At 38.4% G+C, this 20,895-nt stretch overlaps 1 protein-coding gene and 1 pseudogene across 1 annotated transcript in view; one reads left to right on the plus strand and one right to left on the minus strand.

Annotated features, from left to right (window-relative positions):
* The window catches only part of OLA1 (Obg like ATPase 1), a 188,584-nt gene that overhangs the window by 21,110 nt on the left and 146,579 nt on the right, over positions 1–20,895 (plus strand). Inside the window, exons 3-4 of the mRNA XM_003406217.3 lie at positions 8,404–8,547; positions 9,582–9,709. Coding sequence (XP_003406265.1) covers positions 8,404–8,547; positions 9,582–9,709 — 272 coding nt within the window. The remainder of the gene's footprint in view (positions 1–8,403; positions 8,548–9,581; positions 9,710–20,895) is intronic.
* LOC135231560 (mitochondrial inner membrane protease subunit 1-like) overlaps positions 14,557–20,895 on the minus strand; it is a 60,550-nt pseudogene continuing 54,211 nt past the window's right edge.

Below are 20,895 nucleotides of genomic sequence, written 5' to 3' on the forward strand. Positions count from 1 at the left end.
TAGATCTTCTGGACAGCTCGCTGCAGCTTCTCCATCAGCACCTGCTGCTTCGCCTCGCACTTTCATGTTACGGAGATGGCTTCTTTCCTGAAACCTCGTGAACCAACCTCTGCTAGCTTCACACTTTCTTCTGCAGCTCCCTCACCTCTCTCAGCCTTCATAGAATTGAAGAGAGTTAAGGTCTTGCTCTGGATTAGACTTTGGCTTAAGGGAATATTGTGGCTGGTTTGATCTTCTGTCTAGACTAAAACTTTCTTCACATCAGCAATAAGGCTGTTTTGCTTATCATTTGTGTTTTCACTGGAGTAGTACTTTTAATTTCCTTCAAGAACTTTCCCTTTGCATTCATGACTTGGCTAACTTTTGTGCAAGAGGCCTAGCTTTTTGGCCTATTTTGGCTTTCAGCATACTTTCCTCACAAAGCTTAATCATTTCTAGCTTTTGATTTAAAAGGAGAGATGTGCGACTCTTCCTTTCATTTGAACACGTAGAGGCCTGCTGTAGGGTTATTGATTGACCTAATTTCAATGTTATCATGTCTCGAAATACAGAGGCCCAAGGAGAGGGAGCGAGACGGGGAAACGACCAGTCGGTGGAGTAGTCAGAACACACACGTTTACTGATTAAGCTCACTGTCTTATATGGGCGTGGTTCATGGTGCCCCAAAACAGTTACAATAGTAACATCAAAGATGACTGATCACAGATCACCATTACAGATATAATAATAATGAAAAAGTTGGGAATATTGTGAGAATTACCAAAATATGACACAGACACAAAATGAGCACATGCTGCTGGAAAAATGACATCGATAGACTTGCTCGACAGGATTGCCACAAAGCTTCAATTTGTAAAAAATGCAGTGTCCGTGAAGCGCGATAAAATGAGGTATGCCTATGTATAGGAAAGATTCAATAAATGCTTTATTTACCAGTTCTCAAAAGAATTAGTTAATTATCTAGGATCCTTAAAAGGTTGCCAGAGAGTTTTTTTGTTTTGCCGATAATTATTAGCAACTCATGTATATAAAGTTATCTGATATGTTTCAATCCACTGTAGCTGTTATTCTTATTGATGTTCGAATTGGCCCATTTTTGGCCAGTGGGCTTCTTCAAATTGGATCCAGAGTGCTTTTGGTAGGACTCTAGAGGTCTTTAATAGTTTTCTTGGGAAAAGTTGTTTGTGACTGTGGTGAAATGAGTTCCTGTATGTGGCCTTTTGCCTTGATTATTTGGAAAAACAGCTTGAGAGATTTTTCCCATTAGACCTGAGGAGTGGCCTTTCCCCTAGTTTGTACCCCAGAGCGTTTATTACTTTTGTCCAGGTTGATCGACATTTCCTAGGTGAGCTTTAAACAGCTTGATTTTTTGTCTGGCCCTGGGCTGCAGGCTGCCCTGTGATTGATATGTACCTTGCAGGGATTGGTCAATAATCAAAAACTAAACCCACTGTTGTTGAGTTGATTCCAACTCATAGTGACCCTATAGGACAGGATAGAACAGGCCCATAGGATTTCCAAGGCTGTAAATCTTTATAGGAGCAGACTGCCATATCTTTCTACTGTGGCTGGTAACTTCAAACCACTAACCTTTTGGTTAGCAGCCAAGCACTTTAACCACCATACCACTAGTGCTCCTTGGATTGATGAATTAAAAACAAAACAAAAACAAAAAACAAACCCATTGCTGTTGAGTTGATTCCAACTCACAGTGACTATATAGGACAGAGTGAATATACCCATGCAAATGAAGTGATTGTGGACTGTTCAAATAAGGTGACTATATTCTCCTATGCAAATGAAATGCCTGTGGCCTACCTAGTGGGGACTGGTCAGGTTGTGTCCCCGCTGTGAGAGGCCATGCCTTCATATTGACAAGGAGGGGGGTGTGTGTGTAGCAGTCACCCCTACAGAGGTTATATCAGAAAGAAGCAGGAAGAAACTGCAGGAACAAGCAGAAGGAAGAGAGAAGGAGTGAAAGAGAGGAGGCAAGAAACCTAAGAGAGCTGAAATATAGTCAAGGGCTATAACACTGAAGACAGAGAAAGCTCTGGAAGGGGCCCAGTGACAGAGCTGGCAGTGACAGGCATGAAATGGGCCCAGTGGCAAAGCTGGTGGTGATGAATGGCAAGGCTTAGAGGAGCCTGTCCTCAGGGGCCCAAGAGAAGCCTGTCTTCAGGAGTCTGAGAGGAGCCTGTCCTATGGGGTCTGAGAGGTGTCTGTCTTGAGGGGTCTAAGAAGAACCTGTCCTGAGGGGAGCCAACAGGAGCCTGTCCTGAGGGATCTAAGAAGAACCTGTCCTGAGGGGTCTGAGAGGAGCCTGTCTTGAGGGGGTCTGAGAGGAGCCCATCCTGAGTGGGGCTAAGAGGAGCCTGTCCTCACGGAGTCCGAGAGGAGCCTGTCCTGAGGGGTCTGAGAGGAGCTTGTCCTCAGGGGTCTGAGAGGAGCCTATCCTTAGGGGGCAGAGAGTGAGCCTGTCCTGAGGGGTCTGAGAAGAGCCTGTGCTGAGGGATCTGAGAAGAGCCGATCCTCATGGGGCAGAGAGGAGTCCTGCAGTGCCAAGAGGAGCTGAGAGAGCTGTCCTGTACTAAAGAAGGGAGATTTTGCCTACATGCTTCCTGATCTAGATCCTGAGTTGAGCCTGTTGATCCTGATCCCCAGATGTACCCTGTTCCTTAATAAGACACTTAATTGTAAGTACAGATGGTGAGTCCTGTGAGACGTTGCAGGGAATCACCGAACCCAAATGGGGGCAGGGGGGAAGAGCGCTGAGGGGTGGAAGAGTGGCCTGTGTCAGAGATGGGGTAATACAGCAACTTGAAGAATGTGGAAATCCGGGATGTATTTGACCTCTGCTTCATAGGAATTGGCTTTGTACTGATTGTTACATTTGAAGTTATTTGTTCAGTGACTCATCCTGTATATTTCTTGTCCCAGACTTGGAACTAGTTATTTCCCTAAGAAGTCCTGGTTATTTTTAGTGGACATGGTATTTAAAGATCATAGTCCAAATGTCGTGGTTAAAAGCTTGGCTGCTAACCAGAAGGTCGGCAGTTCGACTCCACCACCTCCTCCTTGGAAACCCTATGGGGCAGTTCTCTTCTGTCCTGTAGGGTTGCTATGAGTTGGAATCAACTCGATGGCAATGGGTTTGGGTTTCTGGTTTAGTTTGAACGTAGGGAGCCCTGGTGATGTAGTGGTTAGGTGCTCAGCTGCTAACCGAAAGGTCGGCAGTTTGAACCCCTGGCTGGTCTGTCGGAGAAAGACGTGGCAGTTTGTTTCTGTAAAGACTTAAACAGCCTTGAAAACCCTATGGGACATTTCTATTCTGTGCTGTCGGGTTGCTCTGAGTCGGAATCGACTTGACAGCAATGGATTTTATTCTGAATGTGAGTCCTTTTTTTAAAAAGCTATCTGCCCTACTATATATGTTAGTGTTTTAGATTGTATTAAGCTTCAGAGTCTTTTTGGAAATATATGGACTATAATTTACAAATATATAGAGATTATTTTAAATTAAGTACCATGACATTTATCTTAACAGTATTGAAAAGATAACTTTATAGAAACCAGTGATTTCCCCATAATCATAATTCCTAGAGTTCTGGGATTGTTAGCAGGCTCTTAGGGGCTGCCAGTACACATTCTACGGCAGTGTTAATTCTATGGGTTGTTAGTGGAGTCTGAACATAGCCTGTTGGCTCCAAAATCTGACGTGACATCTGACTCAAATGAGATGTTTTTTGTAATACTGGGGTCCATATCAGTAGGCCTGGAAAGGGGCCTGGTAATGTATGCCTTAAGGAGCTCTGGTGGCATAATGGTTAAGTACTTGACTACTAAAATGTAGGCACTTTGAACCCACCAGTGGCTCTGTAGGAGGAAAGATCTGGCAATCTGTTTCCCTAAAGATTAGGGCCACGGAAACCCTGTGGAACAGTTCTACTCTGTCCTGTAGGGTTGCTGTGAGTCAGAATTTACGGCACGCATGCGTGCACACACACACACAAAGCATATGCCTTTACACATTCATTGCTCTTCTTTAGACAGGCGTTCGAAAGCTACTGATTTGACCAGTGATGCTTTGTGTAACCAGTAGTGATTTATGTGGCTATTTTAGCAGACATTTCTAGTGTGAAATGTTTAGTTTGAATGTGATATAAAAGCAGTATTTAAAGACCTGTAGGTACAAGTTAAGTGTCTTGTTGCTAAAAGTTGTTGCTTACCAGTAGTACTTAGGTAAACCTTGATTGTTGCTTTTTGTTCATGACACTTATAAGGGAACTGGTTCTTTGTTTTAAAAGTTTTATCAGATGAGCTAACTATAAATACAAACCAAACCCCTTGCAGTTGAGTCAATTCTGACTCATAATGACCCTATCGGGGGAAAAAGTAGAATGGCCCTATAGGGTTTCCAAGGCTGTGATCTTTAAGGAAGCAGACTGCCACATCTTTCTCCCAAGGAGTGGCTGGTGGGTTCAGACTGTGGAACTTTCAGTTCGCAGCTGAGCACTTAACCAACCATGTGAGTGTAAGCAGGGCTCCTTGAGCTAAGTAGTAAGTATAAATTTCTTCCGATGATATAAGCTAATTAGATCTCATCTTTATAGATATTTTTACTTCATAAAATACTTGGAAAAGAGAAAAATAATGATCTATAATCCCATCATCCTAACACATTATACTTTTTGCGTATTCTTTTGTTATCAAATTCAGTCCGTATGCAAAAATTTTTACATAATCATGTCTAGCCAGAGTTAGGAACACTCATCTCACAATTCCCACATGACCCTTAGCTGCTTCCTCAATTCCTCTCGTTAAAAAAAAAAAAAAAGATTTTGTAACCGTTTCTCGTTTTGAGTTCTCATGAGTGTTGCAGTCTTATTTCTGGAGCAAGGACAGTCGCTCTACTGATTGTTTTAGTGATAGAATTGAAAAGTAGTACAAAACAAATCAATCTTTAAAAATCCCATTTTATTTTGGATTTTACTCTGATGTTTAACACTGAATTATCATATTTAAAAAAATGTTCCTGATCTTAACATGAGTTGGCATTCTCTGAGCATACCTCACCTGACAAGATGCAGATAGTGAAAATTGTCGTGTAGTTAGTTGCTATCACATTGAATCTGCCTTACTGTGACTTTATGTGTAGCAGAGTGCAACATTGCCCATTCCTGTATTAGCCTTACAGTCGCCGACATGGTAGAGTCCATCGTTTATGGCTGTTGTGCCCCTCCATCTCTCTGAGGGTCTCCCAAGTCCTCATTGGCCATCTGCTTCACCAAACATGACATCCTCCTCCAGAGATTGATCCTTTCTGAAGAAGTTTCCTAAGCAAGCGAGTAGGATAGTGTTCTCTTGTGATCTGTAAAGTTTTTCTAACCGTAGGACTCCCTTTAGTATTTCTTGTAATTTTGGTTTGGTTTTTGCATATTTCCTTTCCTCTTTATCTGGAAATGTCCTAATTTTGGCTTCATATTTGAGAGACAGTTTTGCTGGATATATAATTCTCAGCTGGCAATTTTTTTCCGTCAAGGTTTTATTTATGTCATCCCATTGCCTTCTTGCCTGCATGGTTCTGCTGAATAGTCCAAGTTTAGTCTTATGGACTCTTCCTTTGTAGGTGACTTTTTGTTTATCCCTAGCCACTCTTAAAATTCTCTCTTTATCTTTGGTTTTGGCAAGTTTGATTATAATATGTCTTGGTGACTTTCTTTTGGGATCTACCTTGTGTGGAGTTCGATAAGCATCTTGGGTAGATATTGTCTTCTCTTTAATGATATCAGAGAGGTTTCCTGCCAACAAATCTTTGACAATTCTCTCTGTATTTTGTGTTATTCCCCCCCTCCTTCTGGTACTCCAATCACTTGTAGGTTATTCCTCTTGATAGAATCCCACATAATTGTTAGAGTTTCTTTATTTTTTAAAAATTCTTTTATCTGATTTTTCCTCAGATATGTTGGTGTCAAGTGGTTTATTTTCAATCTCACTAATTCTGACTTCATTTCATCAATTCTGTTCCTATGACTTTCTGTTGAGTTGTCTAACTGAAATTTTGTTGTTAATTTTCTGGATTTCTGTTTGCTATCTCTCTTGGATTCTTGCAGCCTATTAAATTTGTCATTATGTTCGTCTCTAATCTGCTTAAGTTTCTCTAATGCTTTATGTCTGTACTGCTTGGCTTGTTCTGCGTTTTGCCTGATCTTCCTGATCTCCCGAAGAGTTCTATATATTAATCTTTTGTAGTCTACCTCTGGTAATTCCAGGAAGTTCTATTCATCTGGAAGATTTCTTGATTCTTTGTTCTGGGAGCTTGCTGAAGCCATCATGGTCTGCCTCTTTATGTGATTTGATATTGACTATTGTCTCCGAGCCATCAGTAAGTTAGTGTATTTTTTTTATGTTTGCTTGTTGTGTCCCAGCTTCTTGTTTTGTTTTGATATACCCAAATAGGCTGTTGAAGTGAGCTAGTTTGATTATGGCACCTTTGAAGCTCTAACGTTATGTCACCCAGTGGTTAGAGCTGCTACTAGGCGTATGAACCCAGGAGTCCATTTACTTTTCTTTATGGATTCGTCTCAGGTGTCCAGGTAGTTGGTCACCAAGTGTGTGGTGCGGGCTCTCACCTACAGTGTTAGATGAGCAGGGGTGATTGGTGTAGGCACAGGTATCTGGCTGCAGTAGGGGGTCATGCGCTGAGCAAGGCAGGGGGCTGACAACTGCCACTGAGAGTATGTGAGGAAAGCGTGTCCCTCTTCCTTAGAGTGTATACGTGGGTGGATTTTGCAGCTGGATTATGGGCACCCAATCCTATTGGCAGTAAGGACTGGGAGACACCACTTATCCTCAGACCCCTATTGTGGGTGGCTAGGTGGTATGGGTGGAGCCACTAGTCCTCAGGCCCCTGATGTGGGTAGGTGAGGACCCTGCTTAATAATTAGAGTGGTGTCAAATGTCATGAACCTGCTTCTCCACCACATAGCTGAAACTGTTGAAGTTAGGCTTCAGATATATGAGCTAATGAGGGCCTATGCAGTTGAAATGGGCCCACACAGGCCTATGCAGCAGTGAAAGGCATTCAAAGTCCGTGGACGCCTCATGCCTGTGCCTAGGCAAAGGAACTGTTTTTGCTTTGAGTTCTTGGCTTAGGGAAGCTGGCAGATTGTTTTTTCCCTGTTTGTTAATTTGTTCCTTCTCCAAGGCTGGGAGAATGGTTCAGAGTGTGCAACAGGTCCTACTTAAGGCCCAGGGAAAGCTCTGTCACTGAAGCTGACTCTGGACCTGTGCAGAGCAGGGAGGAGTCAGGTAAATGGGAGAGAGTTTTTTCCCAAAGGAGTGTTTTTTGCTCCACATGGTAGATTAGACACAAGTACTTATCTTTTTCTGATTGCTCACTGCTTTTCGCTGATTCTGGAGGTGTGAGTGGACTCTCTGCCTCTTGGCCTCTCCCGATGTGGAAAATTGTGCCCTGAACGCCACTGCTTGTCTTACTGTGCTTATGCCAGCAGATCTTTGATGTTCGGGGCTCCTAGATTGTCATGTATAATTGATTCACTTGTTTTTTCTAGTCTTTTTTTGTAAGAGGGCCCACAGGAGGTGCCTGACTGCTCTGCTGTCTTGGCCCTGTGTCCCATGATCCATAAAGTTTTCATTGGTTAATTTTTGGAAATTGATTGCAGTCCTTTCTTCCTAGCCTGTCTTAGCCTGGAAGCTTTGCTGAAACCTGTCCACTATGGGTGACCCTGCTGAATTTGAAATACTTGTGGTCTAGCTTCCAGCATCACAGCAACAGGCAAGCCACCACAGTTATGACAAACTGATAGATGGATGATGTAATGAAAATTATTGCTGAATTATTTTTTATAGATTTTTCTTCTTGATTTAAACAATGATTCAGAATTATTGAAAAAAATTTATAGTTTGAGCAGTTCAATTATAAGGAAGTCTGAGCTTCTACTTCCCATTTCCAATGAAGACAGTGTGTATTCCCCATTTCAGAATGCTGAGGAAGCGATTGAACTAAACAGATACGCACCTTTCTACATTTGTATTAGAAAAGGTTCTGTTAGATACAGATGAAGTCATATTGGTTCTGTCATGTGCTTTACGAATAAAATAGACTGTGGTATTGAGATTCTAGCTATCATTTATAACAAACATTTGTTGAGAAAGTACTTTTCAAGTTCCAAATAGACTGAGAGAGAAACATAATTATAAGTCATGTGCTACAGTACTGAAACTTTCATTCATTTCTGTCATTAAAAATGTATTTCTTTTTTTCCCCTTCCAATTTTTTTTTTTGCTCCTCAGTCTTCTTATTTGAGCATTGAAATTGGAGGGAGATAAATTTTTCTCAATGTTAACCAAAGAATTGATTGAAATTGTTTTTACTTCTTCTAGAAAATCCACCTTCTTCAATGTGTTAACCAATAGTCAGGCTTCAGCAGAAAACTTCCCATTCTGCACTATTGATCCTAATGAGAGCAGAGTACCTGTGCCAGATGAGAGGTTTGATTTTCTTTGTCAGTACCACAAACCAGCAAGGTAAGAAAACCTTTATGGCATTGTTTATTTGGTGGCTCTGTATAGACTGAATAAATAAATGTAAGTGATATGTTTAAAATTATATAGAAGAGTTTTTCTTTTAGAATTAATGTAGCATTATTGTTTTAGTTTATTTTAAAAGTAATGTGGAACATGGAAAAGGGTGAGGAGGGATATATCTGCTGTTTTTACGGTTATCTTCTGTGAGGGGTGTTAAATAGAGGGAGTAGTCTGTATTATATGATCCTGTGTATTTTTTTGGGTATGTAAAATTATGTGTGTATGCAAGGAGCCCTGGTGATGCATTGGTGAAGCGCTTGGCTTCCTTGGCTTTGCAGGAAGAATATGTGGCAGTCTGCTTCCGTAAAGATCACAGTTCTGCTCTGTCCTATAGGGTTGCTATAAGTTGGAATCGACTTGATGGCAACAGGTTATTTTGATGTGTGTATACAATTTTTTTTTATACATAGGAAAATATATGTAATGAAGATTATAGACTAGTTGGTGGTTATCTCTAGGTAGTGAAATTTTTAGATGATTTTTACTTTGTTTCTTATACCCGTCTATATTGCTTGAGTTTTTTACAGTAATCGTGTATTATATCTTTAAAAATTAGTAAAAATAAGTAAAACTGTTACATTAGAAAAAACATAAGGTAATACAGGTTCATTGTGAGAAGTTCAGACAATAGGAAATGTATAAAGAGAGACTTGATAAAAACCAAAAAACCAAACCTGTTGCTTTCAGGTCAATTCCAACTCAACGCAACCCTATAAGACAGGGTAGAACTGCTCCATGGGATTTCCAGGGAGTGGCTGGTGGATTCGAACTGCGAACCTTTGTAATTAGCAGCCTGCGTTCTTAACCACTGCACCATCAGGACATATTAAAATTAATTTATCAAATCAATGAGTGGCTCCTAAGCATTTTTCTAGAGAGGAAAGAATTTCTATAAAATGTTTTTGAGGAATTCATTTGGTTAATAAACAGATTCTTAGTATTATTTTGTAATAAAACCATCCTTTCTTTTCCAGCAAAATTCCTGCCTTTCTAAATGTAGTAGATATTGCTGGCCTTGTAAAAGGAGCTCACAATGGGCAGGGGCTGGGAAATGCCTTTTTATCTCATATTAGTGCCTGTGATGGAATTTTTCATCTAACACGTGAGTACAGTTGCTTATTTAATTAATTTCATTAAGATCAGTGTTTTCTCTCCATTGTCTCAAATAAAATGAGAAATGACTGATTAAAAGAAGGTTTTCTTTGCTTCACAAGATGAATCATGGTTTTATCTGTTAATCGTGAATAATGCTATTTAACATCACCTCCATATGTGAAGGCTTATTCCATAGCAAGTAAATGCCTTATTGATAGTATATTCTTACTGAATTTTATCTGCTGTTCTGGATTAGATGCATTTAGAAGTGTTTCAGTGTGAAAGTAATTTTGTTGATTGTAAAGATGTTTTGATATTTTCTTAAGTTGTAGAGCTTTTCTACATTTTTGCTTATGCCATGTGTTGAGAAGGCAAAATTGATAGAGGTGGCCCTTCCATTATTTCGGGGGAGAGAAAGGCATCCAGTTTATCAATTAGAAATGAATGTATTAAGGAAAAACCATAGGTCAGCTAGCCCTTATGGAGAGAGGAAAACAGGTAGAACTGTTGGGTTGGGTTTTGTTCTTTTGACCACAAAAGTGAGGCAAGAACATAATAATCCTCTGACCAATTAGAAGAATTTAGGTAAAGGCTCAGTTCAAGATTGTACGTTATGATAACAGTATTATAATGAGCAAATTAATGCAAATGAAGGAAACACAAGGTAGAGGTGAGGGCCACCCATAGTCTGGTTCAGTGCTTTGTTTGTTACTGGTCATTAAGCGTGAACGTTTAAAGAGATTTGATAGCAACTTGAGGAATTTTTTTTTGTCATTTGAATCTAACAAAAAAATTTCCTGGTATTTTTTGCATATCTTTTAAAGAATTCATTTGCTTAGTAATTCATTTTTATTGCATTTTTTTTACAAAAGCCTAGCACAATACAAAAGCCCATCACAGATAGTTTGAGAAGCACTGATAACAGTAAGCTTCACCTTTGGTGAAGGTTTGGAAAGACCTTCTGGAGTGATCTGTGGTGCAGGCAGAGAATAAGGTCATCAGAGGGGGAATTCAGTCATGTCGAAAAGTGTTACCTAGAGCCTGTACACTGGTGAAACCCTCTGTTTTCTGACAATTTCTTCTCCATTGTTCTGGTGGCTGATGTGAGGGTTTAAAAGAGACGATGAAGTCAAGCGTCACTCCTGGTGTCTAGACTGGATTAGTTGAAGTGCCATTCACTGAAATGCTAATAGAGAGGGAAGTCTTGGGGAAGAGATGAGGAGTTACATTTTGGACATTTTTACGGATTTGTGTACCTGGAACATCCAGGTAGGAGATAACTATCAGGATAACTATCAGGAACTAGAAATTACAGGGCAAGTGTGACAGAAGGCTGGCATCAGGGAACTGCTGAAGGTTTGGGAGTGTCTAATTTAATTGGCAGAGTTATTGGGTGGTGCAAATGGTTAAATGCTCGACTACTAGCCAAAAAGTTTGTGGTTCAAACTCACCCAGAGGCTCCTTGGAAGACAGGGCTGGTAATCTGCTTCTGAAAGATCACAGCCAGGAAGACTCCATGGAGCAGTTCTGCTCTGTACACATGGCATTGGGTCACTATGAGTTGGAATTGACTCGACAAGAACTAACAAGTTTAATTGAATTTTTTTTCCTTTTTTAACAGTTGTATCGTAGATTGAATGAAGTACAATAAAGTATGTATACTCCTAACAAAACGAATTTTTCCCTAAGGAATGTGCATATTTTGTTTGTGAAATTACCATACAGTAAAATTAACTGTTTTTTGTTTTTAGTTCTGTGAATTTTGATGTGTATGTAGAGTCATGTATTGACCACCACAGTCAGGACACAGAACACGTCCATCGCTCCAAAACACTCTGTTCCGCTATCCCTTTGTATTTACACTCTCTCCACCCCTAACCCTGGCAACTGCCTTACTGATGAAATCATGAGAATGTGCTTTTTTGCTTTGTTATGTTTTTTTTTTTTTTTTTTAAATTTTTATTAAGCTTCAAGTGAACATTTACCATTCCAATCAGTCTGTCACATGTAGGTTTACATACATCTTACTCCCTTCTCCCACTTGCTCTCCCCCTATTGAGTCAGCCCTTACAGTCTCTCGTTTCGTGCCAATTTTACCTTCTTCCATCTCTCTCTATCTTCCCATCCCCCCTCCAGTCAAGAGTTGCCAACACACTCTCCCGTGTCCACCTGATTTAATTAGCTCGCTCTTCATCAGTATCTCTCTCCCCCCCACTGACCAGTCCTTTTCATGCCTGATGATTTGTCTTCGGGGTTGGTTCCTGTCCTGTGCCATCAGAAGTTCTGGGGAGCATTGTCTGCTTTGTTATGTTTTGAACAGATGATTACAGGTTAAAGTTAGTGGTCTTTACTAGCAGATCCTCTAGGCCCATCCATCAGACATGCCTCTGGAACCTAGCAGGAGGAGAGGATATTACAAAGGGGGTTGGTTTCCTTTATATTTTTTTCTTTAGTTTCTCAGTTTTCTTTTATTGTATTATTTTTTGGCTTGCTTATTTATTTATTTAAACTTTATTGTCCTTTAGGTGAAAGTATACAGCGAAAATTAGTTTCTTACTAAAAAATTCATATACAAATTATTTTGTGACATTGGTTGCAATCCCTACAATGTGACAGCACTCTCCCCCTTTCCACCCAAGATTCCCGTGTCCGTACATCTAGTTTTCCTGTCCCTTCTTGCCTTATCGTCTTGCTTTTGGGCTAGAGTTGCCCATTTGGTCTTATGGATCTTGTAGGTATCTTTCAATACCAAAATGTTTGGTCAGTTTCTGCTCTTGGTGGGCCCTGTGCCCTTCGGGTCTTGAGCTTGCCCTGAGAGCAGTTTAGATTTGTAGCTGTTTCGTCTGGGTTCTTGCTTTCTTCTAGATTTTGGCCTGGTAGGTAATTCCTAGAAATCTTTGAGCGCTGATTGACTGGCTGTATTTTATACAGTATACTAAAGTTGACTTCTGTGATAGGGTTGGTCTGAATTATTTAGCCCTCTGTGCCCTCGTGGCACAGTGGTTAAGAGCTCGGCTGCTAACCAAAAGGTCCTTGAAAGCCCTATGGGGCAGTTCTGCTCTGTCCTGTAAGTTCCCTGTAGGTTCACAATGAGTTGGAATCGCCTTGATGGCAACGAGTTTTTTTTTTTTTTTAATCTACCCATTATTAGAAGTAAAGATTATTTTTCTTTCCATCTTTTTCTTTGCTTCTGAGCTGTCACTTGATTTAACCTTTATCTGACAGAATTCTCTTTTTTTTAAACTTACATAATTTTTTCAAGGTTCTTCTAATTTTGGAAACCCTGGTGGCGTAGTGGCTAAGTGCTACAGCTGCTGACCAAAGGTCTGCAGTTCAAATCCACCAGGCGCTCCTTGGGAACTCTACAGGGGGCAGTTCTACTCTGTCCTGTAGGGTCACTACGAGTCAGAATCAACTCAACGGCAACAGGTTTTGGTTTGGTCTTCTAATTTTAAAATTAATACATAACTTTAATTTTTTAAGCTTCTAGAAGCTGATAATAGTACTGCAGTATTGCTATTTAAATAAGTGAAAAATATATGCATAAATAGTTATTTTTTCTTTGGCAAAATAGCTCTAGATCTAAAGTAAAATATACTCATTATAGAAACATACCTGTTGCCATTGAGTCAATTCCGACTCATAGCGACCCTGTAGGACAGAGTAGAACTGCCCCATAGGTTTTCCAAGGTTACGGAAATAGACTGCCACATCTTTCTCCCATGAAGCGGCTGGTCGATTTGAACTGCTGAACTTACAGTTGGCAGCCAAGCCCTTAACCAGTATGACACCAAGGCTTCTTATAAAAACATAGGAAAATGTAAAAACATAATATCTACCTATTCATGAATATTCTTTAAAAACATGAGTTTTCTTTCGAGACTATGGCCCTTCGTCACCCTTCTAACTTGGATCTGAAGCCACTTCTGGAGATCACCCTTGAGCCATATGGTAGACAGGCCTATAAAATAAACAGTAACACCCATGACGAAAGTGCTCCTTAGAACAATCAACTATACAAGACCAAAAGGGCAATGTTTGCTCGAAAGCAAAGATGAGAAGGCAAGAAGGGGCCGGAAAACCGGATGAGTGGGAACGGGAAACTCAGTGTGGAAATGGGGAGAGTGCTGACACATTGCAGGGATTGTAACCAATATCAGGGAACGCTTTGTGTATGAATTATTGCATGGGAAACTAATTTACTATGTAAACTTTCACTTAAAGCATAATAAACAAAACAAAATGAAACAAATATGGGTTTTGATGCCTAGAGGTAAAATTACTAGGCCAAGGGGTATATACATTTAAAATTTTATTAAATATACTCAAATCCTCTGCCTCTATCCCCATGGGGGTATTAGCTTCTTTTTTTTTTTTTTTTAATGAAATAGTCTTTTTTATTATGTATTTTTTATTACAGTGGGCTGTAGATGTCATAACTCTTTAATGTCTATTTTTATTCATATATAATGTTCTGTGTACAATATAAGTCAGCATTTAAAGAACCTTAAGGAATCCTTTAAGGGATCACTTAAACTTTTTAATTTAACTTCATATGAGTCGGCCAAGCATATGACGTGGAAGATTTTTATGTGAAACTCTTGGTATTGTCAGTTTGGACTTGTAAACAAGAGTGGTTAACTACTTTCACTCTCAAATGTGATTGAAGTATAAGGCATGGTCAAGAAGAGTAGATTACTTTAATTATACCAGTAACACCAAACGTTGTACAAGTGAGGTAGTCTTCCAGGTTTTTCCCCTAAAAATATTTTTATATCTGTCATAAAATTTAGATAACTTATTTTGGTTTATATTTTGATCTATATATGCATATATTTTGCAACCTATATTTAATGTAGCTTGCAGAATGTGTGTTCCTTATTCCTTATACTTAGCAAAAATAGCTAAAACTGAATAGCAAATAGTTTATTGTAAATACATGGTTTCAATGACAATAATAAATTCACTTAAACAGGAGACAGTAAGTCAAAAGAATAAATGCTTGCTAATCATCAGAAAATCTGTGGCCATTGAGGCTGTCATGTAGAAATCCAAAATCACTCAGAGACCAAATCTTAAAGAAGATATGTCCTCTTATTAATCCATATAGAATAGGTCCATAGTACCTGGAATCTGTAGAATTCTGTAGATTATCACCTTCTAACCAAACATGACCCATTGGCCCATTACTGTGACTTTTAAAGAAATCTGATGAACTATTGGTGAGGATTTTGTCTCCTTCCAAACCAATAACTCTTTCACAAATATTTGATTTTGGATCACTCGGGCTTTTTGCAATCACCACTTTGGATACCATAAAAATGTCAACTAAGATTTTCTGCAAAGACAATATCTGAATTTTGAGTTGTAGGCTCCGTTGATGGTCCAGAACACATGGCAACACCGCCAACGTATTCAAATGCACAATGAGCTATACAGCCACACTGAATAGTATAGCCAGTAAGTCGAAAGGTTTTTCCCAGAACACCACGGAGCGTAGTTCTATGCAGAGTCTGCCACCATTGGCCATAGGTTTGTTCTACAATACTTTCAATTTCTAAGGTAGTTGGAAGGCCTCCAGAAAAAACATCTAAAGCATGTCTCAAAGCATATGTGGGAGATCCATGGTCTCAGGATTCCTCTGGCCCCAAAGAAGCCCAACAACTCTCACAGAAGACCCAGGTCGGGTATTAGCTTTTTAAAACTCAATTTTATTTTTTGAATAATGTTAGATAGCCCATACACTAAAATAGATAAACATTTACATGGTTCAAAAAGAAAATTGATACAGTATTAGGCGTACATTGAGAAATCTTGCCCATACCCAATTCTGATTCCTCTACTTTGCCTTCTTCGTAAGTAATGACACATTTGTTTTTTATTTTTTGTTTTAGAGCAGATTGGCAAACTTTTTCTAATGGGCCAGATAGTTAACTACTTTGTTCTCGTGTGTTCTTTGTGTGTGTGTTTACAAACCTTAACAAGTGTAAAAGTCATTCTTATTAGCTTGAGGATCATACAAAAGCAGGCCAAAGCCTCAATTTGCTGTGTCTGTTCTAGAATTTCTTCCTGTAATACGGGCACACAGGAATATATTAATTATATATGTCATCTTTGTTGAAAATATTTTTATTAGTCTTTTCCCTTGGTTTCTTCTACTAGTTTTATACATAGAAAATGCCTATCCTCTTCAAGATCTGGTGAATATTTACATCTATTTTCTTCTAGTTTTTTCCTGAGATATAAAATATATACAGTAAGGTACAAAAAATGCAGAGATCTGAATTGCACAGCTGGATATATTCATACACGTGTATACATTTGTATAAACACCAGGTATGTCAAGATACAGAACATTTCTGTCACCCTTCCTAGTCAGTCCCCCACTCAGGGTAATCACTATTCTGACTTCCATCATCATGGATTAGTTTTGCTTGTTCTTGAATTTCATATAAATATAGTCATATAGTCTGTATTCTTATGTGTCTTCCTTTCTCTGAACATAAGGTTGGTGAGATTGATCTCTATTTTTGTATATATCAGTATGGATAATTTGTAATTTTATTAAGGCAGAAATTTAAATTTTGTCTACTTCGAGGCTTTGCAGGATTATGTCACTTGGTTAACAAAGTTGGTATTCTAGCAACTACATACCAATTCACTGAATGGATTGGACTGGAGAGGTGTTCAGGGCAGAGAGGACATCCAGGAAGCTCTGGTAGTGTTTGAGGAGAAAGTAATGAGGGCTGGATTTCAAAAAACTGTCAGTGGCAATGAAGGGAAAAAGCAAATTGGAGGGACTTTGTGAAGAAGGAATCAGGCTTAATGAGAGGCTTTTCTTTCATCTGTAAACAAAATTCTCTTCCAATAAGATGTTTATCAAAGATTCAATACGAACTAGGGAAACAGCACCCATATTATGGGAGACAAATTCTTTCTTAATTCAGACATTGAATAACTTATCTGATAACAGGTACCTTATTTAGAAAGATGATTAATTTTTGTCTCTAGGGTTTAGTGAGCCAAAGTGACTTGTTTTCACCAATTTTTAGAAGTAGTATATCTTCCTATTTTTTAAAGAACATGACGAGGCTATTGATTTCACTGAATCCTTAGCTTTTTAAAGCTGGCGTTAGAAGTTTTGAAGTTGTATTTCAACGGGAAGCTAAGGTGTTTGTTATCTGAAGGACATTACCTTTGGCCGCATAGCTGCACCTACTGTCAAGCTATTTATAGTTAAAGCTTGTTCAAGTTTTTTAACAGGTACTTAGAGATATGCTAGAAACAAGAGTTCTGCTTTCAGAGCTATGAGACTGTTTTGTTCCCAGCTTAGAAACATATACAGGAATTCTTGATTTGCAGAATTATTAATTATAAGGTATATAACCAGTTACAGTTGAAGAAAACAGAGCTTCAGATATAGTTTGATTATTTTCAGCTAAGTTGGTGTGTATGTGTATGTATGTGTGTGTGTTGGTAATGGTGGGAGTATGGATATACTGGAAACCCTGGTGGCGTAGTAGTTAAGTGCTGTGGCTGCTAACCAAGAGGTCGGCAGTTCAAATCCACCAGGTGCTCCTTGGAAACTCTATGGTGCAGTTCTACTCTGTCCTGTGGGTCACTATGTGGCAGAATTGACTCGATGGCAGTGGGGTTTATGGATATACTACCCTGTTCTGTCCTGAGTTCTATATACCAGTTGTTTGTTAAATTTTCTGCCTATGGCAGTGTATAGTATTGTATAGCTGCCTTTGGTAGTATACAGCTTGTTATAGTTAAATTTTCTGTGAGCTTGTTCCATGAACTTGAATTGTATTTATTGTTTTACTTTGCTGACTTCTAAAGGGAATTTTAACTGTAAAAGACAAACAGATTAAAACAACAGGAAAATGATGAGAACAAATTTATGAAGAGTAAAGATTAAACGGGAAGGGGTGGATGCATAGTTAAGAAGCTAAGTACACAGTAACACATAACCCATACCAAGTAGAATACTGAAATTGAGTCTAAGTCTTACCACTAAGGTTCATGGCAGCCAAGGCAAAGAGGAAAAATTATAGATTATTTGACTTCATATATATCTGATATATATCAGTAGAGATACAGTTTTCTAGCTCTTAGTTGAAATTTATTGCATCTTTGTGGGAGAGACTTAATGAACAGTCTGGTGTATAGTGTCTTCGATTAGGTTGCATAAAGGGCAGTAATTTGGAAGCAGTCTTCTAGTCCTCATAACTCTTGATTAAAAACAGAGGGGATACAGTTAGATTTTTCTTTACTCAAGTATTTATGTATACTGTAGCTCCAATTCATACAAGGCATAAAATGTAGGGAATCTAGAGAACAATAGAGTTAGCATTTTTTAAAATACCCATTCAGGGTATTAACAGGCTTTGGCAGTTGTGGTAGAGCAGGCAATTCAATATTAAGATCATTAGTGTGTTTCTGAATTGTTGCATTTTATATTGATTGCTGGAAGAAAGAAAATTATTATTAAGCACTTAGTACATGTTAGGTAGTATCATGGGCTCTTTGTAATATATTATTCTATTTAATCTTAACAGTTCTTCAGGACTGGTGTTATCCCAGTTGTACAGATGAGAAAATTGAGAGTGGGACGTTAAGCGGTTTTCCTAGCTGGTAAATTGGGCATAGAGTCTGTCTTTCTTCTTTAAAGCCCTTTTTCTGGTCTTTCCACTGTATTACACTGTTTTCATCTATTTTAGGTCTGAATGTTTAAGATTCCATCCACGTATTTGTGTGTGTGTGTGTGAAAATTCGAATACTTGGTGTGCTCTGCACAGTAGTGACCTACAGGAGTATCAGGAAACTTGACTGAAGAGACAGGTGCTGTATAGTGATTTTTAAATAATTAGGTTATAGCTTTTGTTCATGTATGTTCCAGGCTCTGCGTGAAGTGTGAAGTGCTTTACTTTAGGAATTTCATTTCATTCTCAGAAGAAGTGAATACAGAGAGGTTAAGAAACTTGGACAAGTTACACAGCTGGTAGATGATATAGTTGGGAATAGACTGACTAGGCAAGTTTGACTCCAATACTTGTAGGCTTTGCTGACCAGTAGAAATAGAACATGAGCCATGAATGTGAGCTACAGGGCTATTTTAGATTTTCTGGTAGCCACAGTTTAAAAAAAAAAAAAAAAGGAACAGCTATAGTGTTTTTAAAAATATATTTCATTTAACCCAGTGTGTAGAAAATTTTATTATTTCAACATGTAGTAAATACAAAAAAAAATCTTGGTATGTTACCTTTTTTTGGTATTGTGTCTTTGAAATCTGATAGTCTGTATTTTACGCTTATAGCACATTTCCTTTTGGGCTAGTCACATTTCAAGTGCTTAATAGCTGCATGTGGCTTGTGACTGCAGTATTGGACAGCCCAATTCTATACTATATACATCAAAAAAAAAATTGAAGAAGATAAGTCAATCCATTGGTAAGTTTCCAGAGAATTGGAATGGAGAAAGAGGTGGGGGATTTTTATTTTTTGTTTTAGAACCTTAGATTTTTTTTAAGTGAGCATGTATTATTCTGATTCTCACAACATGAGGAATTTCACAAGTTTTAGATCTGCACAGATGATTCAGATACGTCTCAAGAGTTTTGCATGAGAAGGTGACTTTGGCTTAGAATGTTGTGATGTCAGGAATTATCAGTGATCTATGCCTGTAAAATGTTTGGTTTTAAGCAAGGCTTAAAAAAAATTTTTTTTTTTTTTTAATCAGACTGGTTCTGCCAGGGTGATTTAGTTAAGGAGTTTATTCTCAGATAATTAGATTATTGGGCTCTGTTATTAGAGAAGTTACTTCCTTGATTGCTCCCATAACATTGTTTGTATGGTCTAATCTACCATAAAGCAATACTTGCATTTCTAAGAAACTTTAGTGTAGTGAACATTAGAGGAGTGGCAAGTGGAGTGGTGAGAGCTATCCTTATATCCCCTAATATACTTTGTCCTAATAGCACAGTAATTTCTTTGTGTGGGATTATCTCTTTCTCATTTTGTGTATACTAGGTGAGGGGGTATTATCCAGCTTTTTCCTTCCACCCTGAGAGTCTGAGGGAGCCCTATCCTTGCCAGGTAGACTCAGAAGTGTACACCTCACCTAAGCTGGGCTTTGAAAGAAGCAAAACTTGGAGGAACATCATTGAGCTAATTCAGTATTTTATTTCATTTGGCTCTTTTTTTCAAGAGTAAGAATGATAGGAAAAGAAGCACAGCCTTTTTTTTAAATAGATTTTTTTTATCAATTTTATTGTTTTTACAACAGTCATTTAATATGCACAGTGCAGAGTCACCTAAACAAAATTTCTTTGTTGATTTGTCAAAGCAAAGGGAAACACTTATTCATTGTGCCAGCCTACTGCTGTTTGAGATATAATCAGTAGCCGTCTACTTGATAACAAATCTTGTTCCCTTGTAATAGATTGAACTATATACAATTTAGGTACAAAACTTTTACTTTAGAAAAAATGACTATCATTCCATAATGCATATAAAATTGTAATTTAATTATGTGTTTACATTCTCCCCTTACAGCTTATGAATTCTTGGAACATAATGAGCACTTTCTCCCATAGACAGCTTTGGTGTTGTGTTTTTCCTTCAGATTATAAATGGCTAAACAGATGCCATTACTTAAAAAAAAAAAAAAAATTTTTTTAAGATACAATATAAACAACCATCACCAGTATCCTTACATACTGCTTCCTAAATATAGATTCCTCCTTTACCCCTCCTTTCTACTCCTGATAATCACCAATAAACTTTGATCTCTGTACATTTGCCTGTTTCATATAAGTGGAATCATGTAATATTTGTCCTTTCATGACTGATTTATTTTGCTCAGCATACGGTTTTCAAGGCTCACCTGTATTGTAGCATGTATCAGGACTTCATTTCTCTTTATGCCTAATTAATATTCCATTATATGTATATATCTCCTTGTGTTTACTTTTTCATCTCTTGATGGACTTTAGGTTGTTTCCACATTTGGGCTATTGTGAATAATGCTACAGTGAACTTGATATACAGGTTTCTGTTTGCATTCTTGCTTTCATTTCTTTGGGGCATATACCTGGGATTGGAATTGCTGGTCATATAGTAGTCGCTATGAGTTGGAATCGACTTGATGGCAGTGGGTTTGGTTTTTGGTTTCATAGTAGTGCTATGT

This window comes from Loxodonta africana, chromosome 6 (genome assembly GCF_030014295.1).
Source record: "Loxodonta africana isolate mLoxAfr1 chromosome 6, mLoxAfr1.hap2, whole genome shotgun sequence".
Taxonomy (NCBI): domain Eukaryota; kingdom Metazoa; phylum Chordata; class Mammalia; order Proboscidea; family Elephantidae; genus Loxodonta; species Loxodonta africana.